The following is an 18,772-nucleotide window of genomic DNA, read 5'->3' as shown; positions in this document are numbered from 1 at the left end:
TGAAGGCAGAGGCCCCAGGCCACTGAGCCACCCAGGTGCTCCAAGGGTCCATTTCTTAAACTATTAAATGGAGCTAATAATAATTGCCTTTTCTGTCTCATTGTTTCAGTGGTAGCCAAACAAGAAAATGCAGAAACTATAAACTGCTACACAACGGTGGGTTGTGTTTATTTCTTATCTTCTCTATTAGAGCACTTGAGACTAGGATTCTATTTCTTATTAATTTTCTCATACATATACCATAGCATCTGACAACACCAAATACAACTATCAATTGAATGAAAAATAGATCAGAGTACTCTGATTTATTTATTTATTTATTTTTTTACCCACAGTCTCTTAAACAATGTGGGGGAGCTTTCAAAAAGAAATTGGTTTCTTTTTGAAAATCCTTTCCTTCTAAACTTTGCGTCTTTGCACACCGGACAATTTGGGGTCAGGCCCGGATACCAGCCTGACACCAGAACCACAGAGCCTAGCCTGATTAAAGACCATCTCCCGGCCTGGCGGGAGATGAAAGTGCAAACCCCAGCAATGAAGATTGGACATACTGTTTTCTTGGAAAAGAATTCTCAAAAGGTGCTGTTTAAAAAGTAGACTTGGTAGTCAAAAATATTATGATGGACTGAATGTCAACGAATCAAGGAGGGTGCCAGCTTTCAAGGACTGGAAATGATAATATTTTGTCTGCTAGGGGAAAAGAGCTCAGAGTGACCTGGCCTGTGGGCAGCGAGCGCACAAAGGTAGTCTGGGGCTTTCTGCTTTGCTTGGCAAATGGCTTTGCTCTTTGGCACTTTTAAATATATGATGAAAGCCACTGCTGTCAACCTTTCCTCTTCTTTTTAAATAATTGTACATTAAAAAAAAGCCTTCTTGCCGTTAATGTCTCTTGTGATGGATACTCTTGTTTGCCTTTGCTTATTTATCTTCATGCCCTATACACTGGGTCTTTGTAACTTCAGTGCTTTGGAAAGACATATAAAAGGTAAATCATCAAATTGCTTTTCTTGAAAGTACTCTGGGTGACTCCCAGGTGTGATGGATGCTGTCTGGAGGTTCTAAAGTCTTCTTACAGCAGTTTGAACAAAGGTAAAGTACACATAGTGTACCTACCTACACACACACACACACACACACACACACACCACCACCACCACCACCACCACCACCACCACCACCACCACCACCACCACCACCACCACCACCACCACCACCACCCCCGTGCAAGGAAACCATCCAGGGAAAGGAAGCACAGTGAGGATATTAAACATTGGCAGAGGGCTTTATATTTTGAAAAGTTAGGAGATTCATCATGTCCTCAGCTCTCTGGTGGACGACAAAGCTGTGATTGTGTACAAAATCCCAAGGTCAGCTTGCAGGAGAGAGTTGCCAAGCAATTCCTTAAGCGCCCATGGAACCTCTCTGGCCTTAGCAGAACCACAGAATATGAGAACTGTACGTCATCTAGCTCAGCATCTCACTTCACAAATCCTTTCAATAAAAGGATAGCCTCTACCAGCACATTTTCAGGAACAAGGAACTAATTACTTTGCAGAGAAACCCATTTCACTTTTGGATCACTCGCCAAGATTTTCCAAATACAGGGCCAATATCTGTTCCCTCTGACTCCCACCAATGGGTCCTAACTATACTCTCCAGAGCTATAGAAAGATTGAGTCTTATCCTTCATCTAAACACTATTCTTCAAATATCTGAAGGCAACTTTCATCTCTCTCATGTCTTCTATCTGGTTCCTTTATTTCTCCAGATCCTTTTAACATTTTTATTTGTGAGGTCATAAAAAAATGGGGTCTAGAAGACTACTGTTTTGGTGACTCTCCTTCAGGTAATTCTGGAGTTGAGAATGTCCCTGTGAAATGTGTCCAGGATGAGACAATATTCTAGATGTGGCCTGGATACTTAGCAACAAGGTGGGACTCCTTAGCTCCCTTAATCTGGCCACATAAATGCATTAATGAAGCCTAAAATTTAAGGAGTTTTTTAAAAAAACTGTTACATCGCTGTATCTTTGCATTCATTCATTCAGCAAACATTTCTAAACATCTGCTAAAGGTTAGGCTGTGTCCTCAACACTACTTGGGTTCCTAATGTTGTTGACTGGAACTCCTTGGATAGGTGTCTTATATCTTGTACTTTGGCATTTTATTTTTCACTCCTAAATGATGGACTTACATTTATTCCCATTCAATTTCACCTGACTGATTGTGGCATATTTGTTGGAATGGTAGGACTTTGTTAATCTTGATGATAGCATCTAACATGTTCAACAGTCTTTCCAGCTATGTACTGTTTGCAAACATGATAAAATACTCTTTATGTCTTCACCTAAGTCACTGATATGTTCAATACCCAAGATAGAGCCTTGTCAAAAACTCCAGATACTTTGCTACAAAACAACTTACCAGCACCTATCACCTATTTATTTAGCTCATTCTTTTTTTATAGTATCCAGAAAGGTATAATGAAGGACTTCATAAGATTCTTTTCTGATGCCAAGATAGGTCATGCTCACAGCATCTTTGTGATCTATCAGCTTAGAATCTTTACTTTTAAAAAAGTTCAGCATGGGGGCGCCTGGGTGGCTCAGTGGGTTAAGCCTCTGCCTTCGGCTCAGGTCATGATCTCAGGGTCCTGGGATCGAGTCCTGCATCAGGCTCTCTGCTCAGTGGAGAGCCTGCTTCCTCCTCTCTCTCTCTCTGCCTGCCTATCTGCCTACTTGTGATCTCTGTCAAATAAATAAATAAAATCTTAAAAAAAAAAAGTTCAGCATGCCTTTTAGCGAACCCATTTACCTTCAAATAATCCCAGCTTTCTTTCCCAGGTAATCCCCAAATACAAGGATAATAATAAAACCCTCCAGGAGTTTGTCCTAAATTTCACTAAAATTCTTTTCATTTTCTGTACATGACCACTTTAAAATTGAGCTAATTCAAGGGTACCTCACAAGAGTACTGTGAAGATTAAAAAGAAAATGAGTGTTGAGCCCTCAGCACAGTCCTGGTACATTATAAGGGCTCCATAAATATTAATGTCTGACACACCTCATTATCCACCATCAGTACTGGGTTCAGAATTCTAATTTTGAAACCCTTCTCTCTCTCTCATACTGTATTTCTCTCTAGCCCACAGGCTTCCCTGTGAACCATTAGTCTATTTGACACATCCTATCCTTAGGCTAAGGAGCTTGACTGTCTGCAGTCATTACTGCAAATTCTTGGGGTTCCCTTTCTATCTCTGGCACACAGCACCAAGTTGTTCCTCTTAATCAAATTAAGACTAAAAAAAGCAGTTCTTATTTGCTTTCTCTCTCTCTCTTTTTTTTTTTTTAAGATTTTTATTTATTTGAGAGAGAGAACATGTGCATGAGAGTGAGGAAGGGCAGAGGGTGAGGGAGAAAAAGACACCCAGCTGAGCAGGGAGCCCCATGCAAGACTTGATCCCAGGACCCTGGGATCATGACATGAGCTGAAGGCAGTGGCTTAACCAACTGAGCCACCCAGGCGTCCCTCGTTTGCTTTTTCTGAAAGGTGAAGGCCTTATCAGGGCAAGTCAAGAGTTTGCCAAATCATCTTGAGGAGAGTTGTCGAAAAAGTAGAGATCTTTCTCTCTCCCTCTTTCTGTCTACCTACCTTATAGAAGCTTATGGAAGAACCTCAAATTTTTATTGAGCTTTGCAGTCTAAAAAAAATTATACTTTATATAATTCAGTTCTTGCAATCAACCCGTGAGGTAGCTATTATCACCCCCACTCTAGAGACAATAAACCAGGGCTAAGCAATTTAGAGACATATTCGTGGGGACACAGCTGTTAAAATTTTTAACTGTGGCTCAAACTCAAAATACTAACTGGAAAGTTGCCCTATGCTAGATACAAGAAAAGCATCACCCAGATCTTCTGTCCAGCCAGGTGGTTTCTGCAGAATGCTTATTTCTATCAAGATTCTACCACCTGTATTACTAACAACTGATAGATCATTTGTACCAGAAATACCGTATTTCCTTTATAACCTCATCTAAATGGTCTTCAAAATTTATTAATTCTTTAATGAATTCAAGCCAGACCTACCACATGCCAGACATTGTGCACTTCTGGAACTTGCACAATACCTCATCTCATGTCTTCTTAAACAAGGCTACTCTTCTCAGCCTTCATTTATTCTATTCAATTTGCCCATGAGCTACTCCTATCTACGAGGCACTGTGCTAAGTGCTGTGACAGACACAGACATGAGCTAAGGGAGGCTCAGCGCCTGCTTTGATGGAGCTTACAACGTACTAGAGAGAAGACCTACAGGTAATTCAAGTACAAGGCAAGCTAAGGTTAGCACCTTCTACAGGACAAAGTTCTATGATAAAAGATGTCAGAAGGAATAGGAGATGGGTCTTGCATCTGTAGGATTGGGCAACCGAAGACAGTGCAGGAAATGCCCCAGTGGGGAGGGTAAATGGATGGAGAAGGACAGATAGCATGGGTGGGCCCAGGGAATGGTAACTAGTACACCCGGCTCAAGTGCAGGCTACATGCAGGGTTGGAAGGAGGGATACATTGGAAAGGTTGTTGGGGGTCATGCAGCAGAAAGTCATGACTGCCCAGCAAGGACATTTGTACCTTATTCAGTTTAGAATGGGAAGTCATTAAACGTCTCTGCTGTCAGGCATAATTTGTTTCAAGTTATGCTTATCAACAGTATTGAGGCAGCCACGGGAAGCGTGAGAGCAGAAGCAGAGAGCTCAGCAGCAAACCTGTGCTTCACGGTCTTCATGGAATCCACTTGGGTTTACTGTAGGAAGCATCTAGGGCTCTAGACAATGACTGGGGCTCACCTTCTGGGAGGAGGATTCTCCCCCACCCCCCTCCAATTATGTCAGGCCCTCACTGCTGAACACATCAATGAGGAGTCACAACCACATGCCCCACCCTTTCCGGGAGCTAATGGCCCCAGTGAGTTCTCCTTGTTCACATCAGAATGGCTGCCTCTCCTTCCTAGAATCTTCAGATCCACCAGTGCTGGCAAATCTCTGTATTTTTTCCTATTGCTCCAGTGAAACTTCTCTATGTCAAATTCTTCAACTCTCCAAACTCTGGTATAAATTGCTCTTTGTTTTCTGAGAATGTTGACTACTGGATTCTGTTAGAAAATATTTACAAAAAGAATTCTAAGTGCCTAGTGGTTAAAGCCTCTGCCTTCAGCTCAGGTCATGATCCCAGGGTCATGGGATCGAGCCCTGCATGGGACTCTCTGCTCAGCGGGGAGCTTGCTTCCTCCTCGCTCTCTCTGCCTGCCTCTCTGTCTGCTTGTGATCTCTGTCTGTCAAATAAATAAAGTCTTTAAAAAAATAAAAAGAATTCTAAGGGTGGATGGGAATGAAGATGGAGGCCTTTGAGTCTCTGGCCCTGTAGGAGCCGAGAGCTCGAGTCCCCACTCCTAAGCATGACATCAGAGAAAAGCCGGCAATCATTCCCACCTCCCTGGTCTCTGGCCGGGTGCACTCTGAGCTCACTGGGCCTGTGACTGAGCATTTCTATCTCTGGCACACAGCCCTGTTTGGAGTCTCCAAACTCAGCAGATTCCTGCAGTGTGCTCCCGCAAGGCTCACTGCAGAGGAGGAAGGACGGGGTCTCCCCAGATCTGCCACTTGTGGGGTCCCTGCTTGAAGAGCATTGGCCGGACTGCCTTGGATCATGGTTTAAGGTGATGAATATCTCAACTTGGATGTGTTTCTGGCATCTCACCATTAATTCTCAAGGGAGGACACTGCAGAGTCAGGGGAGCTAAGACGCCAGCATGGTAGGAGGACCCAAGTCTTGCTCCTCCCTTGAGCACAGCTGGATGACTACTGAATCATTCTGAATACTCAAGCAATTACCCCGAGGACTGATAGAGCAAAGTACACGAATAAGTTGAGAAGAGGCTACTTCGAGAAGAGTCTTTGTCCAGCACGGAGACCAACAAGGACTTGAACTCACAATCTTCAGATCAAAACCTGAACAGAGATCAAGAGTTGTATACTTAACTGTCTGAGCCACCCAGGTGCCCCAAGATTTTGTTTCTTATTTAAAAAGTTTGTTTTCTATGGGTGCCTGGGTGGCTCAGTGGGTTAAGTCTCTGCCTTCGGCTCAGGTCATGATCTCAGGGTCTTGGGATCAAGAGCCCTGCGTCAGGCTCTCTGCTCAACTAGGAGCCTGCTTCCTCTTCTCTCTCTGCCTGCCTCTCTGCCTACTTGTAATCTCTGTGTGTCAAATAAATAAATAAAATCTTTAAAAAAAAAGAAAGTATGTTTTCTAAATACGTGTTCAGGAAATGCTGTTCATTGTTTTATTTTATATATTCATAGTATCAGCATGAATATACTGATAATAAGTATCTAGTATGTAATTGTTTATACACAATTCAGATCACTTGAATATTTGCATTATTACTGGAAATATTACTACCCAACTGTTCTAATTTTCAATTATGATTATGGTTTGACTTATAGAAGCTAATATGCACTTATAAGCGACATTAAACTTGAATCCACTAAAACAAGAAAAAAAAAAAGAATTCTAAAAGCTATTTATCTTTTCCAAGGTTGGAGGGTACAGAGGTGTTCATCAACATGGAGATTAGCTGGTATTTACAGACCAATCCTATGACTGATGGTTATCCAAAGGAAACATCAACACCCCGACCCCTCCACTCCCATCTAGCGTTACCTCTGCCCACATAGAGCAAACAGAAACAGTCAGTTCCGGGAAGTTCCTGCCTTACTTTTCCGGGCAACAGATTCTTCCACAATAGGCTCACACATACTGGCCAATTTCAAAACCGAGAGGGTGATTCACTGAGGGTGAACAGTGAGATGCTGGGGTTTTCACTCTACAGAGGGCCCTTTGGCCACTAAGCTGGGTGAGCTAAACGAAAATCTTCCAATGCATCTAAAAATACAATTCTGTGAGAAGCTACTGACCTTTGGATAAAGAAGGGTGGTTTTTATAGACCACAAACAGAATAGCCTGTTAGTGGGGCATGAGCAGGTCTTTCAGGGATGAGAAGCAAATGGGGCTGAGTCAAGGCAGAGAGAGAAGTGAAGTCACCTTCCATTGGGGCTACGGATGGGGCAAAGGGCGCAGGAGTGCTTAGACCATCCCTGAGCCATGTCCCCAGACTCCCTTCACTACTGAAGACCTCACCACATCCCCTGAGGAGCCTGAGGTACAGACGGAGGCGGAGTTGGGGAGGGGGCGAGGGAAGGGGGATGTTGGATTGACACACCAAGGGGTTAATATCCCATTCCTTCTTGCTGTCAACTCTGGAGTCTCACAAAAGCTAAGAATGAGGAATTTCTTCCAGCTCCTAACGCCTGAAAATGTGAGTGTTCAATCACAATTGGAATCTGATAGTCTGACGCAGTGCGAGTGAAGCAAGCTGAAATAAACATGAAATCTCGCCAGAAGCACCGGTCCTCCTTCCTTTCTTTTATTAAAAGCACGCGGCAGCAGGAACACATATCTGTCACATTCCTCAATAAGCAGTAACAGGTGGTGTCCTCAGGGCACGGATGGAGGGGAAAGAGATGAAAAAATAGTGACCTTTCTCTCTGCGAGCCACTTCTTAGTATTCATAGTAACTTATGCTGAGAGTGGAACATCTGAGAGCAAGCAACCAAACAGGTGTCAGACCTGTGTAAATTGGCACCAAACAGATGGAAAGGAGAGCTGTTCATTCAGTGCACTGACAAGTGTATTTTCCCCATCATGTCCAGGAGAGTGCTTGCAGAGCTGGGAGCGAGGTCTGCTAAGCCACATGCTCCCAAGGGAACAGAAGATTGGGGTGGGAGGCTACTCTAGGCTGCATGTTTGTGTCCCTCCCTCCCTCCCAATTTATGTGTTGAAGCCCCAACCTTCCATGTGGTGGTATTAGGAAGTGGGTCTTTGGGAAGTTACTAGGTTTAAATTAGGTCACGAGGGTGGGACCCTCAGGATGGCATTTGTATCCTTATAAGGAAAGGAAGACAGACGGCTCCCTCTCTCCACTTTCTTGCTCAGGGAGGAAAGGCCCTGTGAGGACAGAGCAGGAGGGTGACAGCACTCAGGCTTGCTCCAGAAACAAATCTGCCGGCACCTTGATCTTGGACTTCTCAGACTCCGGTACTGTGAGAAATCAATGTCTGCTGTTTGAGCCACCCAGTTTGTAATATTTACTCTAACATCCCAAACTAAGACGGTGGCCTAAAGGTCCTGGGTCCTGTTCTTTCCCAAACTGGATCCCGAATAACAGGTGGACGGGCATCTTGGCCCTAACCAATTCTTCATTCTCACGCCATATATCAACTCGCCCTCCCCAAACAGGTCAATGTACAATAAGAAGAACTTGGTACTGAAAACTGAAATGAGGGACGAATGAAAATAAAATTGTAGGAGGGAAGCATTTTAAGACAAGTCGACCCCAAATGCTGGAATAGGAAAAGATGATTCTTAAGAAAATGATCTCTGCAAACGTGCTTACCTTTGTTCAAGCGTCCCATCACGGTGAATTCCAAGTATTTGCTGTTGTCTGTTGAAGAGTAAAGGCCAAAGATGGTAGCTGAACTTTTCGTGTGCAGCTTGAAGGTGGCAATCACGTAGACCTCATTCAGGGTGGGGTCTGTCAGGATTGGCTGCAGAACAGCTGGGTTCAGCCTCTGGCTAGAGGATGGGAGAAGGTCAAAGACTGGGGAGAACAGGGAGAAGGGGATCATCAGTGAAAGAAGTTTCAGACAAATCTGGTTTTTTGAGGGGGCACGGTTTGACAGCAAGATCTAAGTAATCTCAACAAACACGGTTATTTTTTCACAGGGCTAAAATCACCCATTCTTTCTTATCACTCTTATAGTGATGGGACATGTGAACCAGAAAAAAGTATAACACAATTCTCCTCACTAGGTCATGACTAGGAGACCAGGAGAAGACTAAATTTGCAAACCCTAAATTGCATTTGGCTGAAGAAGTGGCTCTGAAAATGCCCACTAGGAAAAGCTTACTACTGGCTTAGAGAACAAAGAGGACAGGTGAGAACACACAAGTCACAGTTTCTCTTATGTCCCCAAGCAGTGGATGTCTGCCTTAGGGTCCCTCATGTACCTGGTGTACCAGAGACAACTGTACTTTCCTGGGCAGTGATAAATAATACAGAGAATGCAGAAGAAAGCATGGCTGTGGCAGAACACAGTTTGTCCACAAAATGATTTGCTGCCTCTGTTAGACCCAAGTGGTTCCCTTTATGCATTTACAGTTCTCTATTATTTTCCTGTTAAAATTCCTGATGCAGGGGCACCTGGCTGGCCCAGTCAGTGGAGTACACAACTCCTGATCTCGGCGTTGTGAGTTCGAGCCCCACGTTGGGCATAGGGCTTACTTAAAAAAAAAAATAATAATAATAATAATCCTGACATAAGAACAAAACGATGGGGTTTCTCTTTCTTAACTGTAACCTGACTGATAGAGGCGGTCTACAAAAACTAGAATCCGAACTTGTGTTTTTATAAATTGCTTTTAAGATAGCAGTACTTCCAAGCTTTGTCGTATTTATGCAAACTCTAAGAGTAAACATCCAGAGTTATTTTTTTTAAGATTTTATTTATTTAAAGGAAAATTTATTTAAAGGAAAAGGAAATGAGACACAACAATGAGATCACAAGCAGGCAGAGAGGCAGGCAGAGAGAGAAGGGAGAAAGCAGGCTCCCTGCGGAGCAGAGATGCGGGGGCTCGATCCCAGGACCCTGAGACCATGACCCGAGCTGAAGGCAGAGGCTTAACCCACTGAGCCACCCAGGCGCACCCAGAGTTATTTTAAAGGCAAAGGCCAAATGGGCAATACTAGAAGTTACTTAGTATTTGTTGGTTTATACAAATATTATTTGAACAATTCTAAGCCTGCAGGAACTTTAGCCTCTAACACTGTCTAATAATTTTTATTTTACGTTCCAAGATTCATTTTTTATGCACCACACTCAGTGCTCCATGCAAAACATGCCCTCCTTAGTACCTACCACCAGGCTTGCACATCCCCTACCCCCCTCCCCTCCAAAACCCCAGTTTTTTCTCAGAGTCCACAGTCTCTCATGCTTCATCTCCCCCTCCGATTTCCCCCAATTCACTTTTCCTATCCTCCTCCTAATGTCCTCCGTGTTATTCCTTATGTTCCAAAAGTAAGTGAAACCATGTGATAATGGACTCTCTCTGCTTGATTTATTTCACTCAGCATAATCTCCTCCAATCCCATCCATGTTGATACAAAAGTTGGGTATTCATGTTTTCTGATGGAGGCATAATACTCCATTGTATACATGGACCACATCTTCTTTATCCATTCGTCTGTTGAAGGGCATCTTGGCTCTTTCCACAGTTTGGTGATTGTGGTCATTGCAGCTATGAAGATTGGGGTACATATGGCCCTTTTTTTCATTACATCTGTATTTGGGGGGTAAATACCCATAAAACTGTCTAATATCTAATACAACTGTCTAATAATTTTTAAAGATTGTATTATCTATCAGAGAGACCTCACACACAAGCAGGGGGAACAGCAGGCAGAAGGAGAAACAGACTCCCCAGTGAGCAAGGAGCCCCATGTGGGGCTCAATCCCAGGGACCTGAGACCATGACCTGAGCCCAAGGCAAACACTTAGCCAACTGAACTACTCAGGCACCCCCGCAAATAAAAAGACTTCAGAGACGGAACAACAGAATGCTAACATGAATAGTAGCTTTCTTTGGATTGTATAAGTATACATTTATTTACTTTTCTTTGGCTTACCCATTTTTTAATTTTTATTTTTACAATGAACAGGTGTTGGGTTTGCAGTAGGAAAAAAACAAAAGTTATAAAACAAACAGGCAAAAACCTAGTTATTCAAAAATGTCTACTCTTTTTTTTTATTTTTATTTTTTATTTATTTATTTTTTTTTAAAGATTTTATTTATTTATTTGACAGAGCGAGGTCACAAGTAGGCAGAGAGGCAGGAAGAGAGAGAGGAAGGGAAACAGGCTCCCTGCTGAGCAGAGAGCCCGATGCGGGACTCGATCCCAGAACCCTGAGATCATGACCTGATCCGAAGGCAGAGGCTTAACCCACTGAGCCACCCAGGCGCCCAAGAATGTCTACTCTTTAAAAGACAATCCGTCTTTAAACTAGATCTGTATTGTTTCTTTTCTGTGTCCTTAGGGTCTTAGAAAATAATGAATTTGATACTAGAAGTATTGGAAAGCAAAAAATCTGTTATGTTCCTTCCAGTACTCCACATTCTCCCAAAACTTGAATACTACTGCCTACTGTACTCTAAAAGGGAAACGGAATTTTTTAATTTCCAAAGAACTGGAAGCTTTACATTTCCACCAGGGCAGTGAGGACAATGAGACAGTAGATCTAGAAGTTCCATTCAGGACAAGGAATCTGCAGATGTGAGTTTAAGGCATGTGAATTGCATTTAAAACTAAACTCTTCCTATCCCTGATTCTTGATCTATGATTATGTTCATAATTTAGCTCAAGCTAAATTTACTCTATTTCAATCTGCAAGGTTCATCTAATCCATTGGCTTCTCTCTCTAGGGGCAGAGTTGGGATTAGTCAGTAATGAGTTTGGAAAGTGTTTTGAAAAGGAAATGAGACACAACAATTTTCTATTAATGTTATTACATTTTAGTAGGAGTGCCGGGATCTAAGCAACCTTCTAGTGTTAGAGGTGAAATTACTACTACCAATCAGCCCAGCCATCGCGGTATGAAAATTGAATACATACTAATAAGACAAGCAAGGCAGGTCAGAGGAGAAAGGATATAAGCAAATTATTCACTTGAGCTGATGATTATAAGACTAATTAACTCAATAAAAGAATGTATCAGAAACTTGACTTAATCTGATAATCTACATCATCTAAAGTAACTGGGTAATTTAGGTAGTATAGCCTGATTACAAGTCCCATTAAACAGGCAGCTCTAAGTAGCAGCAAAATCCCTACCATAGCACGCCATGAAGTTGTGTCTTCAAACGTCAAGAATTCATATAACACCAAATATTATACCCATAAATTCAAAACTGCCAGATAATGTCTTCAACCAGAAGACTTTTGAATTGCGTTAAAAAGCTTCCTTTCTAACATCAAAAAGCAAAGGCAACAAAAGCAACAATAACTAATTGGGACTACATCAAAAAAGCTTTACACAGCAAAAGAAACCAGGGACAAAATGAAAAGATAACCTACAAATGAGAGAAAATACTTACAAATCCTATGTGATACGTGACTAATATCCAAAAATATATAAAGAAATGATAACAACTCAATAGTAAAAAAACCAAACAATCTGATTTTCAAGTGGGCAGAAGACCTGAACAGACATTTATCCAAAGAAGACCTACAGGTGGCCAACAGGCACATGAGAATGTGTTCGACATCAGTAATTATCATGAAAATGCAAATTAAAACCACAACGAGTAACCACCACACACCTGTTAGAAAGGCTATTATCAAAGAGAAATAACAAATGTGGGTGAGAACATAGAGCAAAGGGGCTTCTTGTGCCCTGTTGGTGGGAATGTAAATTGGTGCAGCCACTACAGAAAACATTGTGGCGGATACTCAAAAAACTAAAAATAGAACTACATACAACCCAGCAATTCCACTGATGGGTATTTATTAAAAAAAAAAAACCCAAAAATGAAACCCAAACCCCAAAAACACTAATTCAAAAAGATATATGCAGGTTCATGTCCACTGCAGCATTATTTACAACCGCCAAGAGATGGAAACAACCCAAGTGCCCATTAACAGTGAACGGATAAAGAAGGTGTGGTATAAGTATATAATGAAATATCATTTAGCCATAAAAAGGAATGAAATCTCACCATTTGTGACAACATGGATGGACCCTGAGGGCATTATGTTAAGTGAAATAAGTGAGACACACAAAGACAAATACTTTACTTTAGAAGTGGAATCTTCAACAACAACCACCCAAGCTCATAGATAGAGAACATATTGGGATGGGGGCCATGGGTGAAAGGTGTCAGTTATAAAATAAATAACTCAAAGGGATTAAAAGTGCAGCGTGATAACTATAATCAATAATAGGATAGTCTATGTGGAAGTTGCTGAGAGAGAAGACCTCAAAAGTTCTCATTGCAAGAAAATGATTTTTTGTAATCCTGTATGGTGACCGATGTTAACTTGATTTATGGTGGTGACCATTTCACAGTGTATACAACTACGGAATCATTGTTCACCTTCCTAGAAGAGCCGTCACAAGGATGATAAGTTACAGCATTTCAAATAGTTCAAGGCAAACTAAATGCAGAACATTACCCCCTGAAACCACTATTTGGTTGCCCGGTCTAAAAAAATCAAAAGAGGTTATTTGGGAAATGCAAAGTTTAGAAGGGGGGCTACTGCTATGGGAGGGAAAGGAATTTGAGAATTCCCTCACAGGCATTTTTCACTCTGGCTTTGTGAGGAGTAACAACGTTTACTTGGACCGGTGTGACTCTTCCAGCTTTATTTCATTAGTGAGAACACATCAACAGGTGAAGGTCATTACTGAGTGCCTAGTTAGAGTGCTAAGATCTTTTCTCACTTAAATAATTTCTTCCTTTTGGCCTTTACAAAAAAAAAAAAAAAATCAGTTTAAGCTTAAGTGCTTCTGCCCAACAGTTATCTTCACCCCAATCTCAATAAGGGGTTTGAAGATTATTCAGGTGTCTTTTTGGGGTATTTTCCGATTCTTTACCTCTATAACAGAAACAGACTTCTCAGTCCTTCCTGCTCTATTTATCTCAGGAATCAGATCACGCCAACTCCCAAAGGAGGCTTTGGGGTCCAAACAAACAGCAGAAAACAGCGAGTGGTGGGGCAAACAGAATTACGCTGTGCCCTTCTGGGGGATGACCCTCTCAGACTTTCTGGGGGGGGGGAGATTACTCCCGCGTAGGAGAATTTAGGGGGCCAAGGGCGAGGGGATGGCCCGCCAGAGAGAGCCGCAGGAGACAGAACCTGGATTTCACCCCACTCCAGACAGGACCCGTTAGAGGTCTAGAGCAGGGCGGTAAACTCGGAAATGAACCCCACTTCTTCGCATAGACTGAAAAGTTCCGCATCCCCTAAGCTGTCGTTTAGGGAATTGGTCTCATCGCTGGATAATGGACTCAGAAAATGCTATACTGTAATCACCGCGTCCAGTTACAAAGTGCTGTGACTCGGGCCCTAGAGGGACGGAGAGGTGCCAGGGCCCGAGCAGCGCGCATGGAGTTGGCTCCTCCTGCCGTTCAAGCGGAACGCGAAGGAGGGACCCGGGGACCGTCGCCCCCCGTCCCGGCGCGAGCCCACTTACCCTGGGGGGTGGCTTGGGCGCCGGCCCCCAGCCGCGGCGGCAGGGCCAGGTGCAGCAGGAGGAAGGCGGCTGCGAGCGGGGCCAGCATGTTGGCTCTTCCTGCAGCCGCGGGCGAAGGCAGCTCAACAGTGCCTCGCTGTCCCCAGAGGCGCACTCTCCGTCGGGCCCCGCGGGCGGCGCAGGTGGAGGGAGCTCGAGGCGTGTGCGGGGCGCGGCGTCCCGGGCTGCCGTCGGGGGCGGTGCTCGCGTCCGGACGCCGCGCGGAGCTGAGTGCGCTCGCGGCTCTGCTGAGCGGCGGCCGCCCGGCTCTTTATGGTCTGGCGGGCCGGGGCCGGGGGAGGGCCGAGGCCGGGGCGGCCCCCTTGGCGGGGAAGCCGGTTCGCCGGGAACAGAGGGGGCGGCCGGAGCGGGGAGCGTGGGCGGCGGGGGGAAAGGCCCGGGTGCCGGGTGGGGAAGCCGACCCGGCCGAGCGGAACCTGGGCTGGGCGCAGTCAGCGGCCGCTGCCGGGCGAGGCGCTTTGGGGGAGCGGGAAGCCGGGGCTGCGATAGGCGCACAGGACGGGGTAGAGATGGAGAGGAAGAGGGGAGCGAAAGGGGGAACAAAGTGACCCTGTCCCGCCAGGGTTAGGCACCGTCAGTCCCGCCACCTCCAGTACTCCTTTTGTTTTCTAAAAGGAGCAGAATTTGGAGAGGCTTTTAAACACCCGTCGTAGATTCCCTTGCGAAGGAACCCTGAAGGCTCTCCAGGAACGCCTGCTTCCTCAAGTGGTCCAGGGAGCAATTGATTTCTTTTATTTCTTCAAGCTTTTCTTGGGTACTTCAAACGTTGCGTATTTTTTCCCCCCATCAAGTTTTGAGACCTGAACAGTGAACGTTTGAAAGCTTTGAGTTTTTAAAGGAAATAAAACACATCCCAAGGAATTGTTCTAGATAGGACGGTGGTGCTTTATGGAAAATTTATTTTCAGTCTAGTTTCCACTCTGCCTGCCCCCTTCTGTTCTGTCTTCCCTAAAGATTTCATGTGACAGTGGAAAGGTATGGCAGTAGGGAACATACTGAAAGAGAGGGAAGGAACATAAGGAATTGGTCTTTTTGCTGGGTAGTAGGAGGTAGGGGAGTTCTCCTAGAAATAATGTGGATTAAGTAGAAGAAAAAATATTTCAGAACAATGGCAAAACGTTTCCCTGTTGGAAAATCTTGAGTATTGGAGGAGATCCAGCAAAGCATTTCTATGCTATCTTCATGACTCAAAAAATTTCATATTGGAGTTTTATCTGCCAAGCTGGAAGATTAACTCAACATCTTATTTTCAAACTGTATTAGAATAACCCTCACCAGTTATGATTCCGGTCATAGCTAGTGACCTGGGGATTTGTGAGCTATCTTAACATAGCTCTTCCACTTGAGGTCTGTCTTCATATAATGTCCCATTACACTGACGCCACTCTGTGGAATGGGTCACCATTTATCTACATGAGAGTGTGCTGTAGAGACAAAGTGTACGTGTTTCTGGCCTTGTGACTGTGTACTAATGACACGAGTGAAGAATCTTCAAATCTTCAAACTGTGTCCCCAACAATGGCCCGAGTTAGAGGGAGCTCCAGGCTCCCACCTTCTGCTTTAAGCAGGACTTCGGAGTCAGCAGGACTAAACTGTAAGTTATCTGGAGGCAGATCTTATTTTTAAAGTCATCTTTATTTAGTCATCTTTGTTAGGTAACTCCAATTCTTAGAATATTCCCAGCAAAATAGCTTGCCCAGGGGTGCACACAATAAATTTTGGTTGAACCTGAGTGACTAATAAGTATAAGGATCAATAAGAGAACCCAGTGACTTTCTGCTAGTCTAGCGTACTTACAATTTAGTTTTGCTTCTAAAGAGCCTGACTTTTGAGGAAGCCATTCACTGGAGAATCTCAGTCAGCTTTTTCTTTATGTCTTCAACACCAAGAGGAAATTTGATGACAGTGATTACAATACAATCCATTAAACTGGATATGAAATCAATGATAGAGGAAATGAAAGAGTTAATCAGTGTCGTGTCTGTGCCACCTCATTAAAATATCTGTTGTTGCACTTATTTCACTGAATTTTAATTTAATAATGGATTGTTTAATTTTTCTCCAATATCAGACTGTGACCTTCTTAGCACTGTCTCATTTCTTTTTGTAGCCCCATTTCCTAGTGCCTAGCATGTACTAGTGAGTAGCTCGTTGAATTGAATTTCCTTCTCTCAGCACTGTCAAGTAGGATAAGAGGTTGTGATATGTTAGTAATCCATTTGTGTGGTAGGTTGCAAAAATTGTCGCAATACTTTGCTCTTCTATCTGTACATCTTTTGCTTTCCCATTATGCTTCTAGGTTTGGCCATGTAATTTCCTTGGCCCACACATATTAGAAAAACAAATGCCATATTCAGAAGCTTCAAAAGTATTGTGATTGGGCTTGCTTACTCTTTCACTTCTGCCTTTGTCGTGAAAGCATGGCTGTGCTAGCTTGCTGGAGGATGAGAGACACGGAGCAAAGCTTAGTCACCACAGTCATCCTGGGCATAGCCACCTGAGATCAGCTGACAGCTGATTCAGACAGGTGAAGGAGTTCAGGCAAGATCGGCAGAGCTGTGTAGCCAACTCCAGATGTGTGAACAATAAAAGTTTATTTTGTATGTCGTAAGATTTTAAGATTGTTATGTAATATTATTGTAGCAATAGGTAGCTGATAAACTAGGTATCCTTCCATTTATAACTGTTTTATACAGAGCATAACTCCATGTTTTATGTTTGCTTACAGCTTTCAAGCTCTACCATTCCCCCTTCCCATTGGCCCCACATCAGAGCTAGCTGACAAGAAAGCCTGGGTGCTCCTTCCTTTGGTGCTGGCAGGAAGTTCCAACTGTTGGAGCCCTAGACCACGCCCAGGAATCCTCACCCCAGCCCCACCCCTTGACCACCACGAAATCCCCTAAACAATGTCCTTGCCCTGCTCTTCCAAGCCATCTTCACACCAGCTTGGGAGCCCATCCTGCTCTTGGCAGAAAGCCTCCTTATGCGGGTAATAAACTTTTCCAAACCCTTCTGTTGCACATGTGGCACTGTCATCCTGCTCCTGCTCCTGTGTTCCTTAGTAGTGGGGAAGTTACTCATTATTACATATTGCTATCTGACACAACTAAGAAGTTTTACACATATTTGTTAATTGATATTTGGATAAGAGTATCATGAGTTAGGTTAAGTTTTCCACTTGAATTCTTGAAGGGAGTGAAAATGGAAAATAATTATTAACATTTAAAGATGGCTTAAAGGGAATATGGTTTATACCCTAATGTGTAATAACATTTATGCCACAGGCCCAGAAAATGTAGACTGTGGGCTACTATGCAGTTTAATGTTAATAACAAAGGAAGGTACTTGATTAATCGACAGGATAATAGCTTCTCTAGAAACTAGTTAGCACAAATAAGGAACTGATAAGTAGGGGGCTTCAGATTAGTGTACAGTTAAAAGTAAACAGGTTTGTTTGTTTTTTTTTTTTCCCCAGAACTTAAAAGACAGCAATTTCGGCGCTGAAGATTAGTGAAGCAAAAAACAAATGTGTAAAATCACTCATTTTCAATCTCACTAAGGGTCTAAGTAGATTATTTAAAAAAACTCTCATTAAGCTTCTTTAATATACTTTACCAAATACCGTGTAAAAATTCCTTAGAAAAATGCAGTTATGTGGACCATTACTACAAATAACTATGTCTACCCGACTTGAAGTCCAGAGAGAGTTTTGACAACTAGCATTTCTTCTTCTTCTTTTTTAAGATTTATTTATTTATTTGAGAGAGAGAGAGAGAGCGCGCACCTGGGGGCGGGGGGGGGGAGGCTGTGTGGAGAAGAGACAGAGAGAGAGGGAGACAGAGTCTCAGGCAGACTTCACAATCAGCAGGACTGGATCCCACAACCCTGAGATCATGACCTGAGCTAAAACCAAGAATTGGATGTTTAGCCAACTGCGTCACCCAAGCACCCTGCCTCTAGCATTTCTTAAAGTAACTTATTTCCTTGGGGCGCCTGGGTGGCTCAGTGGGTTAAGCCTCTGCCTTCGGCTCAGGTCATGATCCCAGGGTCCTGGGATCGAGCCCCACATCGGGCTCTCTGCTCAGCGGGGAGCCTGCTTCCTCCTCTCTCTCTGCCTGCCTCTCTGCCTACTTGTGATCTCTCTGTCTGTCAAATAAATAAAAAATAATAATTATTATTAAAAAAAAAGTAACTTATTTCCTTCATTAAATAATACATTAATCCATCCGCATGGTAGTTCCTTCAATGTCAAGTGATAACAATGATTGTTGTACCAAGACAATACCAACTTTAGGGCCAGATGTCTAAATATATTTGCTAAGAAAATACGATACAAATTGCAATAAAA

The 18,772-nt window shown here is 43.4% G+C and overlaps 1 protein-coding gene across 2 annotated transcripts in view; it reads right to left on the bottom strand.

Moving 5' to 3' along the window:
- Window positions 1–18,772, bottom strand: part of THBS4 (thrombospondin 4) — a 144,569-nt gene that overhangs the window by 28,736 nt on the left and 97,061 nt on the right. Inside the window, exons 1-2 of one of the 2 annotated variants that reach the window (XM_047729544.1) lie at window positions 14,365–14,672; window positions 8,511–8,714 (exon numbers count right to left, since the gene is read on the bottom strand). In XM_047729544.1, coding sequence (XP_047585500.1) covers window positions 8,511–8,714; window positions 14,365–14,452 — 292 coding nt within the window. In that variant the 5' untranslated portion in view covers window positions 14,453–14,672. Of the gene's footprint in view, window positions 1–8,510; window positions 8,715–14,364; window positions 14,673–18,772 lie in introns of those variants that run through there. The other variant, XM_047729545.1, reaches the window with a different exon arrangement.

This window comes from Lutra lutra, chromosome 5 (assembly GCF_902655055.1).
Source record: "Lutra lutra chromosome 5, mLutLut1.2, whole genome shotgun sequence".
Classification (NCBI taxonomy): Eukaryota; Metazoa; Chordata; class Mammalia; order Carnivora; family Mustelidae; genus Lutra; species Lutra lutra.
This window is presented reverse-complemented; position numbering and strand designations above follow the sequence as displayed.